We start from the raw sequence: 27,937 nt of genomic DNA, 5'->3' as shown, positions 1-27,937 counted from the left end.
CGCTCGACGAAAGCGCGCATGTGACGTCATCACAGCGCGACGAAAAAAATTAAAAATTGAAATAAAATTAAAATTAAAGCAAGCAGATTCACATAAAGGTAAGGGTTAGGTTTAGGGTTAGGGTTAGGTTAAGGGTTAGGGTTAGGTTTAGAGCGTTAGGGTTACGTTTAGCGTTAGGTTAAGGGTTAGCGTTAGGTTTAGCGTTACATTAATGGTTAGGTTTAGGGTTAGATTTAGGGTTAGGTTAAGGGTTAGGTTTAGGGTTAGGTTTAGGGTTAGGTTTGGGGGGGTTAGGGTAAGGTTTTCGCTTTATTTTTACATTTTTCGATCACAGCGCGATGTTTTCGTCGCGCTGTGATGACGTCAAATGCGCGCTTTCGTCGAGCGCGATTTTGTACTCCGCGGTTTTGTGGTGGAACCTTATTTCAAAGCCAGGGAAAACTTTATGGGCATTCTTAAAGAGAAATTGTTGGGTGGTGGCCACAGTGGTGGCTTATCTTTCTTGTTGAATCATCTGTTCAGCGGTTTGCAATATTTAATTTAACAGCGTTGGAAGGGACCTTGGAGTTCTTCTAGTCCAACCTCCTGCTTAGGCAGGAAAACCCATACCACTTCAGACAAATGGTTATCTAATCTCTTCTTAAAAACTTCCAGTGTTGAAGCATTCACAACTTCTGGAGGCACGTTGTTCAACTGATTGTTCTAACTGTCAGGAAATTTCTTCTTAGTTAATATTCATGACTTCTCATGCTTCAATTAAATCTTCTCTGATCTTCTCTAATTCTTTTAAAAGAATTGCTACTGGTACCGCTAAGGGCATAAACATTTTTCCTCTGGAGACAATTGGTGACCACAAGGTATAAAGCCATTTGTACCCAGTTTTAATTTGATGCCCTGTGAATAAGGGCAACCTCTGATCTAAAAAAGCTGAAGTGCAATCAGCAAAAACAATTTGCCCAGAGTAATTTCTTAGGGGATTTCCAATAGTTTAGGCTAATGCCCATAATCCTAAAGCATGATAGAATATTTGCATCGCTTAACCTTTTTCTTGCCTGCCGAGTTTATTTTCACTCGTTGTTCCTTTTTTCTCTGCTCTCTGTTTCCAATTTTTCTTTCGGATGGTGCTAAGGCAGGAAATAAATCCTGGTGAGATCGTCAAGGTTGCAGAGGAAAAGGGAGATGGAAAAAAGGGCAACTTGGCATGTAAAGTGGAGAGATGTTTGTTCCATCTCAGCTGCTACGGGTCCTCGGGACACCATTGACTCTTTCCTCAGCCCTGAGCAATTGCCAAAACTACACATTTTGCTGTTGATTCCAAAGTTTGTGAAATAGAGAAGCCAAGGTTAAGACATTTTGCTGTAGGTTTCTCTGTCTGTAGCCTGATCCTGGGACACAAAGGGAATAGTGCCCACATCTCCAGCGATCTGTTTCCCTTTCATTCCTCTTTAAAACATTAAGCTGCCTTCATCTCCCCGCTTCAGTCTGGTTCTGCACAGCATCTAATCTGTAGCTTTTCTCTGGTGAAAGCTCAAGTGAGGAGGTCTTTTGAAGTTTAAAAATCTCTTTCCCTCTGTTCTCTCCAAAGAAAGGGAGAGGGGAAACCTGCAAAGTATCTCAAAGGAGACTTAAGTGCTTTCTGAGGCCCCAGAGGGAAATGTCAGCTAGAAAAAAAGATAATTGCAAACATTTGCTTGATCATTGTATAGGCCCTGTAGGATGGAAACTGAGTGAAGATGCAAATAAACATTATTTCCCAATTGGCCTCCAAGAGATAAAACTTTGAAAGGAGAGAAAGCTGATGCCCAGTCTTCAATGTTTATGTATTTTAGCTCTTAAAATCCTACCCCACTGACAGGGGAATCTCCCTTCTTTTTATCCTCAAAATAACAATCCAGTGAGATGGAATGAGCTTACAGAATGACTAGTTCAAAGTCATCCAGATGTATTTCCATGGCAGACTAGAATCTTCTATGGCTTGAATCTGAAACTTCCCAAGTCTAGTCCAACATTTTAACTATACCACCACATTTTCGTGACCCGTCAAAACCGCGGAGGACAAAATCGCGCTTGACGAAAGCGCGCATGTGACGTCATCACAGCGCGATGAAAAAAATTAAAAATTGAAATAAAATTAAAATTAAAGCAAGCCGATTCACATAAAGGTAAGGGTTAGGTTTAGGTTTAGGGTTAGGGTTAGGGTTAGGGTTAGGTTAAGGGTTAGGGTTAGGTTTAGAGCGTTAGGGTTACGTTTAGCGTTAGGTTAAGGGTTAGTGTTAGGTTTAGCGTTACGTTAACGGTTAGGTTTAGGGTTAGATTTAGGGTTAGGTTAAGGGTTAGGTTTAGGGTTAGGTTTAGGGTTAGGTTTGGGGGGTTTAGGGTAAGGTTTTCATTTTATTTTTACATTTTTCGATCACAGCGCGATGTTTTCGTCGCGCTGTGATGACGTCAAATGCGCGCTTTCGTCGAGCACAATTTTGTCCTCCACGGTTTTGTGGTGGAACCCACATTTTACCTCTCTCTTAAACCATGGCTAGTGTTTCATGTAAACCAGGAACATTTGCTATAACCACACCATCAGTGTGTGTTTGTGTGTGTGTCTGTGTGTGTGTGTCTGTGTCTGTGTCTGTGTGTATGCATGTGTGTACACACAAAGATATGGCATCATTCTGATGAAAATGCCAGAGTCTTAGATAGGAGGCATCTTCATAGATTTGCACAGCCAGCTCTGGAAACAGAATGTAATGGTTATTATACTAAGACCTGATCAATGCTTTCAGAAAGTTCAATACAATGCAATATTATATGAGCATAAAAATGGGTTTCATATATACCCCAACATATACATATTCTTCAGGGCAAGCTAGGATTTCTCATATAGATTAACTGCATGCCACCAACTAGGAAATAGATGCAGTGTTCTGAGAGCCAAGGGAAAGGGCTAAAATGTCATGGATGGATGGAGTCAATGAGATTCTCAAAAAGAATAAAAGGTAATGAATGAGTCAATGCATGGGCTTGGAATGGAAAGTCAGCAAGGAAAAAAAAGTATGGTGAGATACAGTGAATGGGGTGGTATGAATAGGTTTTTGCCTCTGCTTCTTCCTGTTCTTATCTCAGGCCTTAAACATTTTTGGTGTATCATTTTTTGTTCCTTTCATGTACTTTGCACAACACTACTTATCCTTCTAAAAGGAATAACATGATTGTTTGAATGTAATTCGGCCTTCTTTGGATTGTGGCAATCTAAAATACAGGTGACAGAAATGTAAGCTAATTCTTTTCATAAACAACTAGCAAACTGTAATTAATGCATTGCATATAAACAACTTTCAGGCAGAAAGTTAGACTTGAATCTGTATCCAACACATGCTGGCTGATCTTTATTTATTTAAAACTTTCCTATGTTTTGCCTACTCAAAATGAAGTTATTCCCCAGGGGACATACACAACTACATTCAAATCACTACCTAAAAACATAAATTAAAAATGCCAACCAACGGCAGCAGCTAATAATGCAAACAGCTACAATTTCTAAGCAGCAAAAAGTAAAGCAACCGAAGTAAAGCGAATTAACTCTGCAGAGTTGATAAAATATTAAAGTATACTGTTAAAAGGCCTAGGAAGATAAAAAAATGTTTTTGCACAATGCCAAAATTAGAGTTGTGTTGTTCCTTGTGAAGGAGGGCATTCCAGAATTGGGGAAAACTACTTGTAAAGCCCAATCCCAAACAGCAACCCACTATATTTTACATCATGACTATGGTATTAGGACTTGAACTACACCCCTTTTCACAAATAAGCAGTATAAAACACAATGCTGCTTGTATCCCGTGAAAAGCATTGGCAGTGTAATTCAGTTTTCCCTATCCTGGTATACTATGGATGGACTGGATTACATTGCCCATGGTTCTCAGCCACCATGGCCAAAAGTTCATACTTGACTAATTCATTTCATTATCCATGATTCCATAATTGGAGAAAAATGGGTCTGCAAATATCAGCTTCTAAAGGCTCTCCAAATACACAGTGTGGGCTTCCTGCCATCCCAATTTCTCCTCCCAATCATTTTCACTCAGCTTTATGTTGCCCAGAAGCTCAGCTGCGGAGGCTGAGTAAACATATCTCAGTCTTAACAGATGATTTATGTGTGTTTTAATAAAAGTTTTATCTCCTTTAATTTACTGAGTTAAAGCACATTTTCACTCTTTTCTACTGATTAAATGCCTGAGTAGTTTTTAATAACTGAAAAAATGTTGTGATAGCAAAGAAGCAGGCAAGATTGGTTTCATGCTTGGAAGATGATCAGATGAGACCAAGTGCTCCTTGTTCTCTTTTGGGAAGCTCAGCTGGATATGCATCGTCGTGTGCAAGATGGGTGATGTTAGCTTTTCTTTTCCATAAATCATTCATCTTAGATTCAAAACACTTTGCCAAGTCCTTGAAAACTAGGGAACAGTGGTTCTACAAAATTATAGCATGGCTCTCAAGCTTATTCATTTTAACACCAGTTCATATGGAAGTCCATAAATAAATCTTTGTAACACAGGTGGAGAATCCAGTTCTTTGGATAATGCTGAATGACAGCAGCCATAACCAGCCTGATCAATGACAAGAGATGCTCAGATTTGTGGCACACCAACATCTTGGGGGTGGGGGAAAGCACAGTTTGCTACCTTGCTCTAGTTAATAAGAACCTCCTAACTAAACTAGGAGCCGAGGTGGCGCAGTGGTTAAATGCAGCACTGCAGGCTACTTCAGCTGACTGCAGTTCTGCAGTTCGACTGTTCAAATCTCACCGGCTCAGGGTTGACTCAGCCTTCCATCCTTCCGAGGTGGGTAAAATGAGGACCCGGATTGTTGTTGGGGGCAATATGCTGACTCTGTAAAACCACTTAGAGAGGGCTGAAAGCCCTATGAAGCGGTATATAAGTCTAACTGCTATTGCTATAAACATCTGTAGAGATTCTCAGTCATCCAGGTCATGGTTGTCCCAAATGTGCTTTTTTCAGGAGGCAACTGGAATTTCTTGTTTTTTTTCTCTGAAGACGTTTCACTTCTCATCCAAGAAGCTTCTTCAGCTCTGACAGGATAGTGGGGAATGGAAGGATTATACTCCTTGCAGACAGCTGGTAATCTGCATCCTTTTAGAGAGTCCTTGAAGCATTTGGGGGTTTATCTGTGTCCTCAGGGTCATCATCTGTAGTATTTCTACACATTTTTAGCCATACAATTTTGGATTAACAGCCTTTGAATGGTGTGGGAGTATGAATGGATTTCCAGAGGGGAAAAAAAAGACTACAGGAACCAGGAGCACTACTCAGGTGACCCTGAGGACACAGATAAATCTCCAAGTGCTTCAATGACCCTTTAAAAGGATGCAAATGACCAGCTGTCTGCAAGGAGTATAAATCCTTCCATTGCTGGCTAGCCTGTCAAGAGCTGAGGAATCTTCTTGGATGAGAAGAGAAACATCTTCAAAGAAAAACAATAAAGTCCGGTTGCCTCCTGAAAAAAGCACCTTTGGGACTCCTAAGTAAACATGCAGTAACACTGTGGATTCTATAATTTGTAAGAAGGAACAAGCAAGGAGGCCCTTCTAAATGTATTTCATTTTTTATACCCTATTTTTCCTGAGAGGGGGTCAGTTTGGCACAGTGGTTAAGGTATTAGGCTAGAAACCAGGAAACTATGAAGTTTAATTATGCCTTAGGCACAAAGCCAACTGGGTGACTTTGGACCAGTAACTCTCTCTCAAAAGGAGCCAAGGGGAAACCACTTCTGGGGAAAAAAACTTGCCATGAAACTGCAAGGACTTGTCTGGGAAGTGAGAAGAGCCAAAACTGACTTGAGGGCAACTTAACACCGCCCGCCACCCCCCACTCAATTCTGAAATAAAAATCTCCAGCCACCCAACATTTGTTTTCACCCAACAGGAAGTCCTGTTATTTATCTGTCTTTTGGCTTGTTTGATTTATATCCTGCCATTTACTCACTGTACATTAAAAAAACCAGGAGAAATAATAAGGGGAAAGATTAACCATGAGGGAGGGGAAACCCACAAAAGCATTATCTGTGGTTGTCCCTTAAATTGGAGGGTGTTTTATTCATGCCATTTATTCAGCCCAGGCTCATCACAGTTATGGTTCTGAGAGTTCTCTCTCAAGACATATAAGCCAGGCCCAAACTAGGGTTGCTTTTAAAAGGTTTTGTGAAAAACAGAAACAACAGTCTATTGTCAGAATTTTTTATTGATGTTCTTTTTGGCTGAGGGGCATTTCAAGATTGTATGTTATTGTAATTGGTTCAGGTAAAATTGCTATGCATATTAATGTGGTTTTATGAATATCATTGACTATGAATTACATTGCTTTTATGCAATAAACCACCATGGAGAGTTTGTGGCAGTTAGAGAATAGACAAAATGACACAACATCTTGAAAACTCCTCAAGAAGTCAAGGCAATCTGTAAAGAAAGCTGTGCATTGAAACACACGCATCAAATTCAGCCGATGGATTCTCCCCTCAAAACTGGGGAATGACATAGAACCGCTAGATGAAGACTTGTTGCCCTGACACCTTTCCACTTCCTCTGAAGTCATCCCTATCTCTCCTGTAAGGAGATGAGCCTGACTAGGTGGCTCAGAGCCTAAGACACTGAGCTTGTCGATCAGAAAAGTTGGCAGTTTGGCAGTTTGAATCCCTAGTACAGGTGTCCTGCGTGAGCAGGGGGGTTGGACTAGATGTCCTCCAAGGTCCCTTCCAACTCTGTTACTGTTACATAGATTCTTCCTTCAGAAAGAGGCAGAATTATCTTGGCCTCAATGGAGCTCTTTGGAGCCACATGGGTGGAGAGACTCGGATTGAGTAGAGTGGCATTGAGTGGGATTGGGGAGAGTGCCTTGGCTACTTCTGCCTACTGAATATCTTGTTAACCATGGCAGGGAAAGATATTAGCAGAATAAGATAAAACAGAATTGGAAGGGAGCTTGGAAGTCTTCAACTCGCTCCTCACTGGTGATTATCAGTCAAATGGCGGGAAAAAGTAAGCAGGGGTCTCTGAAGCTAAAGAGAAAATTGCAAATGGGTTGTGAGTCCTCCCATGGAAACTACGAGATTTTTGTTTTTTTTAATTATTACTATTATTTGCAACTTCATCATTGCTTCTTCATTGCGACTTCATTACCCCTTAGAGCAGGATGTAAAGCACCATGAAGCGCTATATAACTCCAAGTGCTATTGCATGGCTAATGTAGGTTAAGCTCTCCAGATTCTAATTATGGGATTCTGTGCATTAATTCCTCCTGGTACCAATTGCTTCAATTATCACTTGTAGGGGAAAATTCCATATTACATGGGAAACATCCCCCCCCCCCAAAAATTAGTCAAGCACATCCCCTGACCTTTTAGAAATCTGGAAAATCTTGGCTAGTAGTGCAGATGTTGCCAAACTAAATGGACCAAGGTTACCAGATTGCTGCTCAGGATGACCAAACTTTGACCTTACAGAATCCTAAGGGTACCTTAAAGAACTGGCAGATGTGAGTGCCGTTCTTTTGCATCATTCTCTTACAGGTCCCCAACTAAGCAGAAAAAATAGATGTACTTGTTGCTAACCAACTAATAATTATATGTAGGAAACATACTACAATAGTAATGGGGGACTTTAATTACTCTGACATCAACTGGAAGACTAATTCTGCATCAGGTAAGAGATTGAATAGGTTCCTGAGAAACCTAGCTGATAATTTTGTTGTTGGTAGAGGAAGGAACTAGAGGGATAGCCATACTGGACTTAATTCTTACTAACTGAGAAGAAGTGATAGAAGGAGTTGAAATTATAGGAATCTTGAGTGAGAATGACCATGTCATACTGGAAAACAACATATGCAAATACAAGCAATAGTATACAAGCATAATCCTGTGAGTCTTAGATTTTAAAAGGCTGATTTTAACAAACTCAGAGATAGCTTAGAAAAGGTTCCTTGGGGAAGGAAGGGGAAAACAACCCAAGAAGCTTGGGAAACTGAAAAATATTATCATAAAAGCCCAGGCCAGCACAAGACCACTGAAAAAGAAAAACAAGAAATCCAAAAAGAAATCAGCATGGTTGCACAAATATCTCTCTGATAAACTGAAAGACAAAAGGAAAAGTACAAAAAATGGAAAGAGGGACACATAACTAAGGCAGAATATCAGCAGATAGCCAGAATCTGCAAAGATGAAGTCAGGAAAGCAAAAGCTCAAAATGAACAAAGACTTCAACAAAAGTCAAAGATAATAAAAAAGTTTCTTTCAGCATATAAATAACAGGAAAAAAGTCAAGGAAACAGTCAGTCCACTAAAGAGAGAAGATGGCAAGGAAGTAACAGGTAGTAGAGAGAAAGTAGTGCTGCTTAACTCATTCTTTGCATCGGTCTTCACACAGAGACAAAAAAAACAACTATAGTCCAGCCTATGAAAAACATAACTGTAGAAGACAGACTAGAAATAAAAATGAAAATCAGCAACAAAATGATGAGAACATCTGTCTGATCTTGATGAATATAAATCACTGGGACCTGACAGATTACTTCCCAGAGTACTGAAGGAGCTGGCAGATGTCATCTCAGAACCACTGTACCATATCTTTCAAAATTCCTGAAGCACCAGGGAATTACCTGAGGATTGGAATAGTTGATGTAGTTCCCATCTTCAAAAAAGGTATAAAAAATATCAGAACCAGGAAACTACAAACCAATCAGCGTAACCTCAATATCTATGGAAATACTGGAAATAACAACAGCAGCAGCAACAACAATAACAACAACAACAACAACTTTTTATACTCTCAATGCTACCACTGATAACCATTTTGAAGAAGGTGAACTGGGGATAAGAACTTGCAAAGAAAGGACTGAAAGTTTCACACTTGGTGTACATGGATAATTTGAAACTATTTGGTAAAAAAAAGCTGAACTGAATTTATTAATTGAAAGCACAAAAGAATTTAGCCAAGACATTGGTATGCAGTTTGAAGGTTTTAGAGAATGAAAAAGTCAAGATCTTATGGGACTTCAGAATTCAGACTGACAGGCACTTGGCCCACAACACACCTGACATAACAATAGTTGAAAAGAAAAAAGGATGGTTCATTGACATTGCAATATCTCGAGATGCACGAATTGAAGATAAACAGCAAAAAAAAAAAAAAAATCACAAAGTACCGGGACTTGCAAATTGAAGTTGAGCGACTGTGGAAAAAGAGATCGAGTGTTGTCCCAATTCTAATTGGAGCCCTTGGAGCAATACCTAAAGGGCTACCTCACTATTTGGAAATTTTAAATTTATCAGACTTGAACATTCTGACTCTACAAAAAACCACCCTACTTGGAACAGCTTATATCCTCCGACATTACTTTAACAGTTCCTAGGTCTTTGGTTAGGACTCAAGCTGTTGAGCTACCAACCAGCCCCAAAGGCTATGAATCTCACCAAAGATTAACCACACATAATAATAATAATTTTATTTTTACTTAGAAGGATTCCTGATCCTTCTTTCCTACAATAGGAAGGTAGGCCTCTTTCCTCCCCCCCATTCCTGATTCTTCCTTCCTACAACCAACAGGAAGGTAGGCCTCTTTCCTTCCCTCCCATTCTTGATCCTCCTTCCTACCATCAAACAAGAAGGTAGGCCTCTTTCCTGCTGTGACTGGGCCTGGCCAGCTATCTGGTGTGGTTCCTACAGTTATTATCATCCTTGAATCAATAGTGGCTTACTACTGAGAACCAACCCAAGCACCTACCATCACTAATGCTGAGGGGAAACCAACAAAATTCCACTTTGGATCAGTCATCGCCCGGGTCAACAAGGACCACGTCAGATGCTATGGCTCCTGGACATCTGTTGAAAAAGGGGCTACAGGGCTCAGTTGTTACTGCCAGGGAACCAGGGCATGCAACTGCAAAGCGATTGGAACCCAAGTGCAAAACTTGGACAACTGAAGAAAATCGACAAATCCTCAAATATTACTACCAGGCAAAACCAACAGTCAGGGGATTTTAAAAAATAGAATGATGCAACTGTGGAAGGAACAACACCCGGGAAGAGAGATAAGTGAACAAAGATTAATGGATCAAAGGCCCTTCATCATCCGTAATAAAGTTTTCACACAAGCGGAAATGCAACATCTAGAAATACTGGCTAAAAAGAATACAACAAGTGATGATGAACAAGCTGAAGAAATTGGTCCAACACGTGAACAAATTGATCAGCCAGTGGAAGAAACGAACATACAGGATGAAGACCCTCCTGTGCAACAACTTGAAAGTGTAGAGCTAAGTGATCTAGCAAAAATGCTGAAAGAAAAAAATTGAAAACCACATCAAAGAAAATGTAGAAAGAAAAAGACTACCTACCGTTTGTGAAGGGCAAAGCAAACGAGTGAAAGATCTGTTAACTGCCACGAACAACATTTTAACTTCCATCCCATCCAGCACACTATATGAAACCAACCAATTAATGTATAGCACAGCCGCCGTTATAACTGCAGAACTAGGTTCTAAAATGCCAAAAAAAGAAACCCACTGGAACACCAAAGAGGAAAATTCAACTTGAAAATAAAATTTAAAAACTACGAGGGGATATCAGCAATCTGAAGTTCTTAAAAAAAAAAACTAAAGAACAAAAAGCTGGAAAATAGTTCTATTTTACACCTCTTCTATCAGTCCCTTGATGAAAATCGAATCCAAAGTAATATTCATCCATGTAAAGAAAAAACTTTGAACTTTTGGAAAGAACTGTGGGAAAACCCAGTGGAACACAACAACACTGCCTCCCGGATCAAAGATATTCAACAACAAACAAGACAAAACAAGATGGAAAATATTGTAATAAAAGCTGACATGTGGCAAAACAAGCAAAGAAGGTCAAGAACTGGACTGCATCTGGCCTGGATGAACTGCATGGATACTGGCTCAAACACCTGACAAGCCTCCATCATCACATGGCCACTCAATTTGATCAAATGCTTCAAAATGCAACAAGCGAAGAATGGTTAACAGATGGCCGAACATACTTGATAATGAAAGATCCAGAAAAAGGCACAGAACCAAGCCACTATCACCCAATTACTTTTCTGCCAACAACGTTCAAACTTTTTACAAGGATACTGGCAAATTCGTTATTCAGTCATCTGATGGAAAACAGTTTGTATCAAGTAGAACAAAAAGGAAATTATAAAAAATCAAGAGGAACAAAAGATCAGCTGCTCATAGACAAAATGGTACTAAAAATGCAAAAGAAAGAAAAACAAATTTAAATATGGCATGGATTGATTTCAAGAAGGCATTTAACTCATTACCTGGATTAACACCTGTCTGGAAAACTTTGGAATCAGGAAAAATATCTGTACATTTTTGAAAGCAAATATGCAGAAATGGAAAACAGTTCTAACAACAAATGGGGAGAACATTGGTGAAGTCAACATCAGACGAGGAATCTTCCAAGGGGATTCACTTTCCCCACTACTGTTCAACATTGCATTTATTCCACTGACAATAATCCTACAAAACACAAAACTGGGATACCAAATCTCAAGCCAACATGGCAAGTTAAACCATCTATTATACATGGATGACTTAAAAGTGTGTGCGAAAAGCCCCATTGAACTTAAATCAATACTTAACACAGTTCAACTGTTCAGCAGTGACATCAAAATGAACTTTGGGCTTGAAAAATGTGCTATATTATCCGTGCAGCAAGGAAAAATGAAAAATATCAGAAGGAATAGAACTGGGAAATGAAAATATAGTGAAAGCATTAGCAAAGGATGATGCTTACAAGTACCTAGGCATATTGGAAGCAGATAACATCTTGAATGGAAAAGGCAAAGAGTCAATGTAAAAGGAATACATCAGGAGGGTCCGCAAAATATTAAAATCAAAGCTGAATGCTGGAAACATAATTAAAGCCATTAATACATGGCCAGTTCCAGTGATACGCTACTCAGCTGGAATCATCAACTGGACTCTGGCTGAACTGGAAAACTTGGACCAGAAAACAGACAAATTTTTGAATATGTACCATGCTTTACATCCACGAAGTGACATCAACAGATTGTACCTGCCAAGAAAAATAGGGGGGAGGGGGCTATTGCAAATCCATCAAACTGTAGAAGAGGAAAAACGAAGTTTGAATGATTATGTGAACCAAAGTACAGAAAAATTGCTGTAGGCTGTGAAAATGGAGAACGGCATCAAAACAACAGAAACAAAGGCAGAATATAAGGAAAAACAGCTGGATGACAGATTAAATAGATGGAAAACCAAAGCTTTGCATGGACAGCACTTGAAAAACATTGAAAGAAAATGTGATGACAACTTGACGTGGACATGGCTTAAGATGGGAACTATCAAGAAAGAAACGGAAGGTTTAATACTGGCTGCTCAAGAACAAGCACTACAAACTAATGCCATGAAAGCGAAGATACAAAAATCCACTGACAACCCAAACTGCTGACTTTGCAATAACAAAGTCGGAACTGTTTCACGTTTAATATGTGAATGCAGCAAAATTGCACAAACTGATTACAAAGCTAGACATGACCGAGTTACTAAATTAATCCACTGGTCATTATGTAAACAATATGGTTTACCTATATCCAGAAAGTCAAGGGAACATAAAGTGGAAAAAGTTATCGAAAATGAGGATGTGAAGATCTTGTGGGACTTTCGAATACAAATGGATTGTCATTTGGAGCACAAAACGCCAGATATCACAGTTGTAGAGGGCCAAAGTGTACAGTTTATTGATATTGCTGTTCCTTGAGATGCCAGAGTCGAAGAAAAAGAACTAGAAAAAATAATGAAATACCGCGACCTGGCCATCGAAACTACACAGCTATGGATGAAGCACGTAACAGTGATACCCATTGTCATCGGGGCACTTGGCACCATGTCCAAGAATTTTACAAGATACATCAACAAATTGCAGCTTCCTGCAATAACACCAGCGGAAATGCAAAAAACTGTGCTACTCGGAACATCTTATATTTTAAGAAGGTATTTGGTTGATACCTATGACGCTGGCAAGAAACCATATCAACCATTAGCACCAGTCACTGGTATTTGTAATGCATTTTTGAATGTTCAGTTGGCTGAGTTTCATGTTTAATGAATAAAGTATAAATAATAATAAAAATAAAACAACCACCACCAACAGATCTGTGAACATGTAGAAACAAACCAGCATGGGTTTGTTAAAAACAGATCATGCCAAACCAATTTTATTTCATTCTTTGGCAAAGTGACTAAATTAGTAGACAAGTGAAATGCTGTAGACACAGTATACTTAAACTTCAGTAAAGCATTCAACAAAGTAGACTGCAACCTGCTTTTTGGTAAGGTAGAAAAAATGGGATAGATAGCAGCATCACCACCAAATGGAATCTCGACAGACCTGAACATTGGCCTCTATCTAACAAAACAAAATTCAATGTAAAGAAAAGTAAAGTCTTAAACTTAAGGCAAGAAAAAACAAAATTACATGTATGGCTTAGGTGAAACCTGGATTTATAGCAGTAACTATGATAGGGATCTTGGAGTCCTAGTTGATAATCAATTAAATATGAGCCAGCAGAAGCCCAAAAAGCCAATGCAATCCTAAATTGCATTAACAGAGGGATTGAATCAAGATCACATGAGGGTATTAGCATCACTCTACAAAGTCTTAGAATGGGCACACCTAGAATACAGCATCTAGTTTTGGTCACCACCCTATAAAAAGATGCTGAGATTCTAGAAAGAATGCAGAGAAGAGCAACAATGATTAGGGGACTGGAGGCTAAAACAGATGAAGAACAGTTGCAAGAACTGGGCATGGCTAGTCTAGTGAAAAGAAGGCTCAGGGGTGACATGATAGCAGGTCTTCCAATATTTGAGGGGGTGTCACAGAGAAGAATGGGACAACCTGTTTTCCAAAGCACCTGAAGACCAGATAAGGAACAATGGATGGTAACTGATCAAGATTTAATCTAGAAAGAAGAAGAAATTTTGCAACAGTGAGAATAATCAACCAATGGAACAAGATGCCTTCAGAAATTGTGAGTACTTCATCACTGGAGGCTTTCAAGAAGAAATTGGACAGCCAGGATATAGGGTCTCCTGCTTGAGCAGAGGATTGGACTGGATAACCTATAAGGTTCCTTCCAACTCTGTTATCCTAAGATTCTAAGAATGTTGGATACTAGCCATGTAATGTATAACCTAAATACACTTAACACTGGGGGGGGGAGAGCAAGAAACCCCAAATTGTCCAATCAGAAAACTCCCACCCTGCTTAAATGTCTGAGACATCCTCATCACCTTGCATCACATTTCCATCAATGAAGCAACAGTCTGTGGCTGTCGAAAACTTGCTTATCTCATTTTTTTTACATAATGAAGATAAAACCTTTTTTTGTGGGTTCAGAAGGCTGCATCTCTTGAGTATAATTCATTGGAGTTTGGATGTATAAGTCAAAGGGACCACCCTCTCACTTTCTGGGCCTCCTTTCTCTCCTTCCCTCTCTCTTTCTTTTACATGATGGGAAGATCTGAACCTATTTGTAAAGATGACTGAATCTGTCACTTGAAGATGACTTTAGCCATTGCCCTTTTCATTTCCTTCTACGCTCAATCTATTTCAAGACTCTACTCCTCCCTCCACTTCCCCCTCTCTATCCTGCTCTCTATCTCTCCTCCAAGTTTATTCCACAGCATGAAATTAGGCCCCTTTTTATAGCCTTCTCATTACAAAACAACAAATCAGCTGCTGATGGGCACGACTCGAAAAACACGACTTGCCTCTTTCCCTTTATTCAGTCCTATCATTACAAAGATGACTTTCCAATCCATTTTGTTTTGTTATCCCTTCTCCAAATATTGCATACAATAAGGATTTTGAACTTTCCAGGGACTTTCAAAGCTAGATGTTTCTCATAGCACATCAATTAAGGCAAACTGCAAAACCAATATAAATTAAACTGTGAAAGATGCTGACCACAGGAATTGTGTACTCCCACTGGGGAAAAAAAGAATTTCTGTATTTTTCTGTGTATATACACACACACAGACACACACACGCATGCACACAGATTAGTAGGAAGACCACCCAAAATGGTAAGAAATATGTTTAAAATTAACATTGCTATTCCAATTTTTCCTGGCATATTGTCAGAACTATAATCTAGAGTATATTTCACCCTCATGGCCAAGTTTCATCAATGTACCATGAGGTTGAAATATACTCTGGTATATGGTACCCTAATGGTTTCTTCCAACGCTGTAACCCTTTTCAGTGGAGGATTTCTGTGGGTGGCAGTCTCAGCAGTGCTTTCTCCATCCTCCAATTCCTCTTGCCCTTCTTCCCCTGTCATTCAATAGCAAAAGCTTTTTTTTTTCCCTTTATCACCTCTGAAGTGTTGTCCACACCTGGGCGAATTTATATACTGTATATATCACACTCATCACTTTTCTATAAAAGCCACCCAGGTGTGGACCAGGCTTCACAGGGGAAGAGAAAACACCATGTCTGGCAAAAATATGCTATAGCCTACGGTGCTGAAACTCAGAATTGTTATCTCTCTCCATTGAGCAAAAAAGTGCATTATGCGCAGTGCTTTGGAAGTAGGACATGGAACTTCCTTCTCTTCCCTTTTGGCTTGGGCCAAAACTGCACTAGCAACTATAGGGAGAAATGGAAAGAAGGAGATATGATCTACACCATGGGTGTCAAACTCAAGGTCCAGGGACTGGACCTGGCCTATGGGGCAGGGGTGGGTTTCAGGCGGTCCCCGCGAACCGGTTGGTCGGCGAACCCGGAAGTAAGTAACTTCCGGGAACGCCGAAGGATCCACCCGCCCGCCCACGTTTCTTACCCGGTTTTGATGAGTTCTGCGCTTCCGCGCATGTGCAGAACGCATACAGCGCCTGCGCGATCCTCCAGGAGCAGCTGGAGCATCACACAGGCGCTAGTACGCATGCGTGCACTGCGCGCATGCACGAGGACGCCGCCGGCCCCATTCCAAACGAACCAGTTGGAACGGGGTGAGAAACCCACCCCTGCTATGGGGTACTTAGATCTGGCCCACAGGCTACCCTGGAAACAGCTAAGGACTGGCCCACGGTGCTTCTGCCAGCGAAAACAGAGCTTGGGAGTCCATTGTCACTGGAAGAGGGATCGGGCCACCACAGGCACCCCTGACCCGAGTGACTTCAAACTGGCCATGCCTACCCTGGCCACACCCTCCTACCCCCAGGGGTCACACACAACCCTGATGCGGCCCTCAATGAAATTGAGTTTGACACCTCTGATCTACACGTTCATGCATCAAATATGCTAATCATAGGTTTCCCTCCTCAGAAGTAATGGAGTGAAGCTACCTGCACGGTGCTCTTCCTTTCCCTAGTTCCCCCAGGGATGGCCTTCCAATATTTACTCCTTGCTGTTTTTCTCTCCTTTGCACTAACGCTGTCATTTGCAACTGAGAGAGACAACAACATGCTGAGCAGCAGGTGTTGTCTACAGCTTACGGTTTCCACTGCTGCTGAGCATATTGTGCTTATTATGTCATGTTTCACTAACAAAATCAAATAAGTGGGGAGGATTTGCTCTTGTTGGTCTATTTTATTCCATCTGTGTTGGATTTGAAAAAAGAAATGAACTAGAAAACGTCAGTTTACTGCTGGCACTAAACAAGGAATCATTTAATCCAGCCCCCGATTCCCTAGAAATAACCCAAATTTGAGACTACGGGACATAAATTATTAGAGAGGTAAACATGTGGTGAAGATAAGACTTTCTTCTCATACACTCACCCGGCTATCAGAACTTGGAGCCATGGTGTCTGTCATCCAAGAGCCAAATCTGGATCCAGATGCTCGGATAGTAATGGGGTTGCTTATTCCAGTGAGTTTTCCACAACCTGAAATGCAAAACAGAGAAGGAGATACAGAAAACGAGAAATCTTTCTCCACTTCGGAAGCTGAGCTCAATGTAGAGAGTTTATTGATTTTTCCCTTTTTTTTGTTTTTTTTTATTCCTTTCTTTTTTCCTTTCTCTTTTCTCTTTTAATTTTTAACCTATTTGGTTCTAATATACTCTAGACTGTGTTTGATAAAAAGCTATGCTGGGTATGGGATCTGGGAAGTCGGAAGGGGGGTAGGGAGGGGGGTTTACAGGGGGTAGGGGGTAGGGGGGAAACATAGTTTCAATTTCCAAAACAATAAGAACGCACTTGTATACTGTTGCTCCTTTTTCTTTTTCCTTTTCCTTTTCTTTTCTTTCCCTTTTCTTTCAATTTTAGTATAAAATACAAATCGAATAGATTAATGAATAGTAGAAATACACCGAAGTGAGGAGTAGAGGGAAAGAAGAGGGAGGAGTAGAGAGGGAGTGAGAGGGGAATGTAAGGAGGGTGAGATGGAGGGAAGGGGAGAAAGGAATGTTTGAGGGGGAGGGGAAGTAGAAGAGGGGAATGTTGGAGGGGAGAAATGAAAGTTGGAGGGGGAGAAGAAAGGGTGTATGGAGGGTTGAAGTGTTATGTTGGTTTTCTATGGTGGAATATAAGATGAGTTGTGTTTACTGTTTTCTTAATTGCACAGTATATAAGTGATTGTATAAAATGAAAATGAAAACGAAATAAAACAGTCTTCATGAGAGAAATCTTTCTCCACTTCTGAATTAAATCTTGCTTCTCCTCTGACCACCCTTTCCTAAGTCAATGGAAAAATATACTAGCATGAAATATGGCATTCTGTTGCTTTCTCTCAAGTCACTGACACTGACATGAATTCCCTCCAAGGTATGAGTGACAATGCCAATACAGTTTCACACAACTATAAACTGTCCTTAGAAAGTGCCAGAATGGAAAAACGCTGCCTTAATATTGGTGCAAGTTAAAGATGACTTAAACCTGTCTCATTGTGAGCTGGCAACTTAATGAAAACTTAAAGAGATGCGTACCAGAGCATGTTTGTTCTGTGGTTAGCTGCAAGCAGGGAATATCCTACTGAGGCCTAGAAGCTAGATTTTGTTTTCTAATCAATCTTGTATCCTTTATTAGCTCTAGAGACACTGTGTCCTCATTAAAAACAGAAAAATGGTCGACTTTTATTTTACAGTAGGGCCAAATAACAATAACAAGGAAACTACAATACAATTCATAATCCCAGGAAAATATGTAAGTGATGAACTGTTAAAATTCTTAAATTTCAATAGCTTAAAAATTAATTTGTGCCCAATCATTGCACTGTCCTTTGTCTTCTCAATAGACCATTTCTCCCCTGTTCTTCTCTTAATGTTACCTGGAAGACAAGCACTTTTAAATCACTCTCTGCTATGAATAATTCAAATTTATGAGGTTTAAAATATATAAACAAGGAATTATATCCCCCAGGTGCATTTGTCAAAAGAAGACTTTTAACACTGCTCACATTTAACATTATTATTACAGGATATATGAAGTGAATTCTGAAAGCGAACTCTGAAGATGTCTGGATCCCTCATAAGTTATTAAAAGTTAAGATTGTGCAGCATTTGGCATACGGTTCCCCAAAAGTGCTTTGATGCCTGCAGAAAAAGCATGGCCTACAACTTTTTAAATCAAAGATGTTTTCCCCAGATCACAAGAAGCTTTGGAAAACAATTGCATGATCTTGGGGGAAAGATGTGGCTGCTTTAAAGAGTTGCAAATATTTATTAGGCTTGGTCTCCCATGTCAATTCTGAAATATCTTTAGGGAATCAAACTCAAAGTGCTGCATAATTCCACCTCCTAATCTCTTCATCCTGTGGATTCTCCTCCATCCACTTTCAATGGATTTGAAATAGTACAGTATATATGGGTCAAAAGTTAAGCTAGGTACAACACATATGGGTCAAAGGTTAAGCTAGATAAAGAGGGAGACTTCTGAACTTGGCCTCTGATCAGGACATGGCACCACACATTGTTCTGCACTTTTATTTTTGCTTAGTCCAGTCAGGAGGCACACATGATGCTCACATTATTATTCACAAGGTACAGCAGACCAGCAAACCAAGTGGAGCTCAAAAGCTCAGGAGAACTAACAACAGCTGCTGCCCGAAAAGGGGAAGAAAGACTTATGGTGTGGCAGCTTACAGAAACAAAAAAAAAATATTTCACACCATTTCTGAGTACACAATTGCCTTTATAAATGACCCATTAAACATGCCCACAACAGATTTTTCTAGATTAGTATACAAGCATGGAGACTTGGGGGCTAAATTCAGCAAATCTGCATCTCTCTTCTGATCCTCTGAAGTTTCCCAGAATGGATGAGGGCAAAAAAGTGAGACGCACTGGAGGGTTGGGAAGGATTTAAGGGGGAAAAGGAAAGCACAATTGCTGAAGACAGTTTTTCAATCCTTCAAACATTGGAATCCCATCTCAAAACAGATTTTAGCCTTGTCCATCTGAAATCTTTGAATACCAAACTCTGCTGTCAGCAGAGAAAGACAAGGGCCGTGATGGCGAACCGCTGGCATGTGTGCCACAGGTGGCACTCAGAGCCCTCTCTGCAGGCACATGGGCTGTCACTTCAACTCTGATCCATCGTCCATGGATGTGCACGCCTCCCACTGGCCAGCCGTTTTTTGGGTCTCTGATGTACATGCGCAGGGGGCAGATGCAGGGAGGGTCACACGTGCATGTGCAGGGGTCATGCACGCAGGTGCCGGATGCACAGGAGGGAGTTGCGTGTGCATGTGCAGGGGGTGAATTGCATTATCCATGCGCATGCTTTTGGCACACAATGACAAAAAAGTTAGCCACCACTAGACTAGGCAATAGCCTCTCCTTATTCCATATGCAGAAGCTAACCAGATTGGCGGATGAATGTTTGTTCAATTCTGGAAATGAGGGCACTGCAGCTCTGGAGAACAGTTTAGCTTAGAAGGCCCTCCCTGCCAAATTGCCACCCTCAGCTTTCAGCCGCTCCTGCCTCAGGCAATTACTTCGCTCTCCTTTTGGCCTATGGCATCCCTGCAAATTTGGGTACATTTTGTTCCCTTGGCTGTGGTCTCTGTGCCCAGCTACATGGGCTGAAGGCAACCACAGAGACATATATAAATGTTCAGCAGAAGTTTAGCTGCCTGGTCTTTTTTGAGAATCATTATGCATGGAGAGTTCCTACTTCGTGGCGTATCAAATGAAAGTTCAATGGTCAAATTCTATGTGGATTTTTGACACACCCTCTTTTTTGTTTTTAAGGGATAAGGGAAACAGCAAGCAGATTCAAAGGGGAAAAAAACATGCTGAACTGGGTATAACCAGGAAAGAAGCATGGTTCCTTTGCTTTTAAAAACATACCATATTTTTTTTGGAGTATAAGACAGACCTTTTTCCCTCCAAAAAGAGGCTGAAAATCTGGGTGCATCTTATACACTGAATACAGCATTTTTTGCCTCCCGAAACCCTGCCCCCTTCACCAAAATGGCCGTGCATAGCCTTTAGGAGCCTTGCAGAGTGCTCCTGGGGCTGGGGAGGGCAGAAATGAGCGAAAAATGAGTAATTTTTTGCTCAATTTTGCCCCTACCCCCCCAGGAGCACTCTACAAGCCTCCTAAAGACTATTCATGCCCCCCCTTTTTTAAAAAAAAAACGGGCCCATTTTTGCGAGGCCATTTTTGGGAGTTCTGCAGAGTGCAAAAACGTTTTTTTTTAATTTGCCTCTTCAAAACCTTGGTGCATTTTATATTCCAGTGTGTCTTATACTCTGAAAAATATGGTACATGTGAAGATATGAACAACTCCTATCTGTGAGTGTCCATGCTTCAAGAAACGATCTTAAAACGGATGTAAGAATAATAACTTCCTGAGGCATGCATCTAGAATGCAAGACGTTGCTTTATGGTGAATTCAAACCAGTTCATTAGCTCATTATTATTTTATACATTGTACAAGGTACAAATTTGTACATTGGGTCCTCCGGTTACTTTGAATTTCATCTTTTGGGATCCTTGACTGCTGACCTTTTCGGCTGGGAATGATGGGAGGTGTACCTTAGCCTATTGGGAGGGCATCAGGCAGGAAAGACAGGAGTATTTCAGCTCTTCTTGGGATCTGAGCCACCAAATTCTTGCACATAAAGGATGTGCTCTAGGGCTGAGCTACTGCTCTGGGAGAAATTACATAGGCCAAAACCTCATTTCCAGGTTAGATTTTGTTCCTTTTTGCCTGCCACTAGTGATAAAAATTACATGCCCAAAACATTTTTGCCCAATGGCAGATAAATGCAGGTTCGGCAGATTTTTATTAATAACAACTCAGTTACATGAGTATTGCCTAGATATATCATGGAGAAAGCATTTGAAAAATATCCTTGTTGTGATTATGGTGTTGGCACAGTTATTCGCAAAGGTAATTGGCAACCATCAATCACACACACACACCCCGCAAGCAACAATTTTTGTGGGCAAAAAAGAACAAGAGGCCTAATGTGTAAAATCTTCAGAGCTTATAATAAAACACGGTTGTATTTTATCCAGCAAAACATCATGCACACTATTTATAAAAATAGTGACAATAATAGTACATGGACTTCCTATCTCAACTCTGCTACAGGCAACATGAGAAAAATACCACCTACTCTCCGGTTGGAGATCCCTGGTTAATCTCTAAACAAGATAATTGGCTCATGAAAGATGGGAAGCTGTTACAAAAATTTCAGTAGTGAAAGAGCAGCCGCATCTTCAGATCCTAGTAACCCAGTTTCAAGCTCCATTCTGTTTTTTCTATATTCTGCCTCCAAGGGAAGATAGCAATAGCAATAGCAGTTAGACTTATATACCGCTTCATAGGGCTTTCAGCCCTCTCTAAGCGGTTTACAGAGTCAGCATATTGCCCCCACAGTCTGGGTCCTCATTTCACCCACCTCGGAAGGATGGAAAGCTGAGTCAACCTTGAGCTGGTGAGATTAGAACTGCTGAACTGCAGATAACAGTCAGCTGAAGTGGCCTGCAGTACTGCACCCTAACCACTGCGCCACCTTGGCTCTGATCAACATAGCTTAAAATCTGACCAATAACCTGAATCACCTTGAATAGACAAAATTCTCAAATCCCCTGGGATAGTCTGCATTTTTTGCAGGAATCTTGGTTTTGCTGTTGTTGTTATTTAGATCATGCTTAAAGCATTGTGCTAAAGTTCTGGCCTGTTGTTAACTCCCACTCCAGAGGCAGTAAAGTAAGTCTCCTTAAAGTTGATTTCCATGGTCAGCTGATGGGAGGAAAATATGGCAGGCTTATTTGAAACTGGAGCTTCGGACCAGCTGATTATGCTTGGCAGGCAGGAAAGTGGAGTAAACCACCTGCATCTCTTGACTATATTCCTTGCAACCAAGACCTACATGCGATGAACAGGCTTTCATTTACCAACCATGATCTGTGTCTCCCTGAACTTGTGAAGGAGAACTGGACTCTCTTTGAGGTGTGAAGAAATTCCGAAAAGACTTGAATGCATGCTGCATTGCAATGGATGGCTCAGCTCATCGAAGAGGAGAGGAAAGAAACCTCAGGATGGATGTCTTACCTAACTTCTGCATGCAAGCATGCAAACGAGCTTCCAAAATCAGCACTCGCTGTTGGAGTTCCTCGTAGTCATAGGCCCCCATCTCTTCCTGGATCTGAAGCAAGCTGCCCGAAAGATTTCTCACTTCCTCTTTGAGCTGCACGATGGTGCGAGTATCAGACTTGTATTGATCCAATACAGGAATAAGAGGCATAAGTTCCGTCATTTTGTCCTTCAGCTCCTGCCGGGTGGAGACAAGAAAAACCCAGTGAAGGGGAGCAAAAGGAGGCATGTGACATGATCGCATTTTAATCTTTGACTTTGCTTACTACTATTTTACCATGGGGACTTGGACTGCCTTTACTAGACTGGAGTTTCAGATGCACAACAAGCAATGACACAATGCATAATTCCCTTCCCTTCTGGCAGGAGTAGGCCAGTTGAGAGTGTGTGTGTGTGTGTGTGTGTGTGTGTGTGTGTGCATGTGTGTGTACACACACACACATACATATTACTGTACTGAATGAAGAGTTCTACACCCACACACACACATTACCACACTGAATGAAGTTTTAAAAAAAAGTTCTTAAAACCTCCAATGTTTGCATTGCAATGTTTACTAAATCTTGAGTTTGCTTTATGAATATTATCTTAGTGAGACATTCCCTTCCCCCTCAAGATTCTTTTAGGTGAATTCCTTCCTTCCTTCCTTCCTTCCTTCCTCCCTCCCTCCCTCCCTCCCTCCCTCCCTCCCTCCCTCCCTAACTGCTCATCTTCCTAAAAGAAGCTCTAAATGGTGTACAATGCAATATAATCGATAAAAAACAATGTATACAAAGTAACATTACAATTAAATTAGGATTAAAAAATTAAAATGACAGACTACTGGAAATTAAACATCAAAGGGGTAAAAATCCAAAGACAGCTATTTAATTTTGGTCATTACAAGGCAGGGGAAGGGCATCTCATGAGATTAGTCAGTCCCACAGTTGAGGGGGCCTCTATGCCCTCCACGCAAGGCCACAGAGCCAAGATTTGACCATGAGGCCAAGAGACTGGGGGATTTCCTCATGTCTGGGGGCAGAATGTTTCACAATGCAGGAGCAGTGGCAGAGAAAACTGTCAAAGAAAATTATTGGCTGTCTTTGCTTTTTATAGCCCATTTTAAGGTTCCGGTTGGACATTCTGCTCATGGAACCCATATCCACCTTCCTGTTTTTTTCAATCAAGCTTGCATGTATGCAACTATGTTCATACGCATATGTGCGCGCGCGTGCACACACACACACACACACACACACACAAAATTCTTATCCTCATGCTTCACTTATAAATATATAAGCATAATGGCCATTTATGCATGGCCAATAAATAGAAAATTAGAGAATGCAGGTTTGCAGAAAATTAATATGTGTTGATGTACATATAAAAAACCAAATCTGAAAAGCAGTATTTCAGCCTCAGGGAAATGCAATAGATGGAATCAAATATTGTATGTACCTATTTAAACTGTTCTTTGTCTGCTAACTGTATGGACACTTTTCCCATTTTGCAGTCACTTTTAAATCAGAATTGGACTGGATAGCCAATAAAACAATGTAGACAAAGCTTGAAAGCTGAGCCATCTGACAGCACAGATTCTTGGAGACTCTTATGATTGGTATAAATCAACTATTTGCTTCCTTCAACATTACCTTGTTTACAATTTGAGTTCTCCTTTGAAACCTACAATAATAGCATGACATTTACTATCAATTTTCAGAAGTAGTCCTATGTTCATGCAAAGGTCAGCTTGATTCATGTTCTTTCCAAAGTTTCCAGAAAAGTTGTGAAAGACAAAGAGAGAACAGGGTGGGAGGGAGGAGAGAGAGGTAGAGAGGGAGGGAAGGAAGGGAGGGAGGAAGGAAAGGAAGAAAGGAAGGAAGGAAAGAGAAAGAAAGAGAAAGAGAAAGAGGGGGGAAGACCTCACATATCATATCAAAATACTTTAGAATGAAAACGTATTGATAAATTTAGGTTACAATCAGTGGTGGGTTTCAATTTTTTTTAGAACCTATTCTGTAAGTGTGGCCTATTTTGTGGGAATGGCTTGGCGGTCATGTAACTGGGTGGGAGTGGCTTGGCAATCATGTGACAGGGTGGGCATGGCTTGGTAGTCATGTGACCAGGTAGACATGGCCAAATTGGAAAATGTGGTGAAACTCACTTCACAACGCTCTTGCTTAGCAACCAAAATTTTGGGCTCAATTGTGATCATAAGTTCTCTCCCTCTCTCTCTCTCTCCCTTCCTTCTTGTGTCTCTCTCCCCCACTTATTTTCTTTCTTTCCTTCCTTCCTTCCTTCCTTCTTCCTTCCTTCCTTCTTGTCTCTCTCTCTAATTTTCTTTCTTTCTCTTTCTCATTCTTTCTTTTTTTCTCTCTCTCTCTCATTCACACACACATCATTTCCCTCATGTCTGTCACTGACAGCTCTCAAGGAGAAGGAAGGAAGGGGTTGGACTAGATTACCTCTATGTTCCCTTGCATTCCTCTATGTTTTCTGTCCCATTTAGTCACAAACATCCCCATTCACTTTAAAGTTGGTCGCAAACTCCACTCACTCTGCCCGCGCCCTGGTCCCACCCAAGGAGGCAAGCTGTGGGGCGGGGGAAAGGGGAGAGTCTGTGGCTCCATGTCTTTCGCTCTTCTTCCTCACCTCAGTTCTGCTGGCAGGAGGTGGTGCTGCTGAGGTGGCGTGGCAGTGGCGGCGGGGGAGTTGGGGCGCTGCCCGCTACCCACAGCGAGCCCAGGAGCAGTAGCAGCCGCCCCGTGCCGCCATCACTCGCTCCCCCTCAGGCCTTCGGCTGGGCACACAGAGGGGGCATGCGTAGTGACAGCGAGGACAGCCGAGTGGGGGTAGCACTTTGGTGGGCGAAGAAGAGCCAAGCAGAGAGGGGAAAAAAAGCTCTGCCAGGCGGGGGAGCAGGGTGGGTGACTCCATGGCGGGAGCCTTTTATTATTATTTTTTCTTCCCCTCACGAGAGTTGTGCCCACAGCAGCGGCAGCAGGAGAAGCAGCAGCCTGGAGTGCGCTCCCGATCCGGCCTGTCTGAGGAACAGGAGGGGAGTTTGGCTGTTTAAAAAGCCCCGCGTGGAACTCCTCTCCTGTTCCTTCTTTTGCTGCTTGAACAGCCATGCAGGGCGCTTTGACAGCCCCCTCGTTTCCAATTGGGGGGATCCATGGATCCATGGAGCGGGGAGGAAAAGATGTATTTCTTCCTCCCCCCCCCAATTGGAAACGAGGCGGCTGTCAAAGCAAGGGAGCACCACCACCCCCGCGTGGCTTGTTCAAACAGAAGAATTAACAGGAGGGGAGTTTGGCTGTTTAAAAAGCCCCGCGTGGAACTCCTCTCCTGTTCCATTTGCTGTTTGAACACGCCATGCGGGGCACACTGCCTTGTCAGAAGAATTAACAGGAGGGGAGGATTCATTGGACAAGCCAATGGACAAGCCAACGGACAAGCCAACGGGCGTGTGCTGCTCTCTCCTCTGACAGCCACCTCATTTCCAATGAAGGGGTGGGAAATCCATGCGATTTCCTACCTGTGCATGGATTCCCCGCTCTCCCTCTGTGCACCCGCCAGCCAAAATAATCCAGAAGGCTTTTGCTAGTGGAGGGGAGGGGCAGGCCAGGGGAGGGACCATTCTGGTTCCGGGCCCCCGGAAGCCCCAGTACGGGAAGGCATGCCAAATTCTTTCAACCGGTACGGGTGTACCGGTCAGTACCGGCTGAAACCACCTCTGGTTACAATCCTATCTAATGTAGCTAATGTTTAGTGAAGAAATACCACTGTGAAAATTAGTATTCTTCTTTTATAGCAAGATTATTGATTTGAACCAACGTACTGAAAGTCTTTATGCATACTTCATTATTTCCCTGTAATAAGAGAAGGCTCTAAAATGGATGACATCAACTTAAACCACAAGCCAACCCAGGGAGAACCAATAAACAGCAATAATACAATTAAAACAAGCAATAAACAAAATCAAACCACAATACAAACATACTGGTAATTCCTCATTAAATAATTATTAAGAAGCTGGAAAATGTGGAAAGTCCTAAAAAAAATTGAACATCTAAATAGGTGGAACAGAGGCTTGCTCTAATGAGAACATTCAATTAGCAGCAGAGCGACCTGACTATATAAATTTACTATCCTCATACCCATTTTACAGAAAGAAGAAAAAATATATAGCATATTTTAATGCCGCCTCCAAAAGCATTGAATGTGTATTCTACTGGTTTAGTTAGAATTACTTCCTGGGAAAAAAATCAAGGGAAAAATATCATGTACACACTTTATTTATGCCCATCTGTTTCAAAGCAATCACACTCATGTATTACATTATTGTGCATCATCCAACTCCCCATAGATAGATATTATAAATAGAAATTTAGCAAATGGCTGCAACTGGGAAGGAGTATAGTGACACAAAGCATCTGTTGCAAACATGGCAATAAGATGCAACTTCTATGAGGCTTTCCAGACTGCCAGTCCATCATTTTTCAAATCTTTGCAGTGTATTTTAAATCTATTCTAAATACATCCAGCGATATTTACCTTTTAAAATCTATGCTCAGGCTATCATATCAGGGCTTTAAAACTCTGATTGGTCCCTAGTAGAAAATATAAACTCTTTGTTCCAACCTGGTTATCTGGAGTTTTGTAGCCAGGATAAAAAGGCTTAATCAATGCTGATTTTTCATACTACTGCAATATCTGTGTAAATGTTAAGCCCGTGGAGAACATGAAACATTTTGTTTCCAGATAATTCCAAGCAAGTCAATATATGATTGCTCTCTGCGCCCAATGATCCTCTCCTCCAATGCACCCTGTGACCATCCTAGGCCAAGCCAAGTCCAAAAATGATAGGGAATTTCTTGAAGCCTGATATGCTGATAATTAGCTATCAATAGAAATATAGACATAAACAATATCTTCAGACTATGCAAAAGAGTCAATCAACAAGCCAAAAAGCAAACAAAAACACCAAACCATCTCCCCACCAGCAATTAGAACCCAAATGAGCATAGATTAGCTCCCAGATTTGGTTCACCGACAAAACCACGCTCGACTGAACCGCGCCTGACTAAACCGCGTTGCTGATGTCATCAAAAGGGCAACAACAGCGCGGAGACAGAAGCACGCTGTAAACCCTAAACCTAAAATTAACACCTAAACCTAAACCTAACCCCCCTAAACCTAATCCTAAACCTAACCCTAAACTTAACCCTTAACCTAACCCTAAACCTAACCCTAAACCTAACCCTTAACCTAACCCTAAACCTAACCCTAACCCTTAACCTAACCCTAACCCTAACCCTTACCTTAAGTTGAATCAGCTTGCTTTCAAAAT

General features: G+C 41.2%; 1 protein-coding gene across 4 annotated transcripts in view; it reads right to left on the bottom strand.

The window, feature by feature from the left end:
• OLFM2 (olfactomedin 2) overlaps window positions 1-27,937 on the bottom strand; it is a 256,989-nt gene that overhangs the window by 12,828 nt on the left and 216,224 nt on the right. For all 4 annotated transcript variants that reach the window (XM_087710661.1, XM_087710660.1, XM_014075710.2 and 1 more), the window contains exons 4-5: window positions 22,564-22,783; window positions 16,834-16,940 (exon numbers count right to left, since the gene is read on the bottom strand). In XM_087710661.1, the coding sequence (XP_087566787.1) occupies window positions 16,834-16,940; window positions 22,564-22,783 (327 nt within the window). The remainder of the gene's footprint in view (window positions 1-16,833; window positions 16,941-22,563; window positions 22,784-27,937) is intronic.

The sequence above is a fragment of the Thamnophis sirtalis genome, unplaced genomic scaffold (assembly GCF_051295495.1).
Source record: "Thamnophis sirtalis isolate CommonGarterSnake01/CBP01778 unplaced genomic scaffold, rThaSir2_p1.2 scaffold_3, whole genome shotgun sequence".
NCBI lineage: Eukaryota > Metazoa > Chordata > Lepidosauria > Squamata > Natricidae > Thamnophis > Thamnophis sirtalis.
The sequence above is the reverse complement of the archived record's forward strand: the minus strand, read 5'-3'. Positions and strand labels throughout refer to the sequence as shown.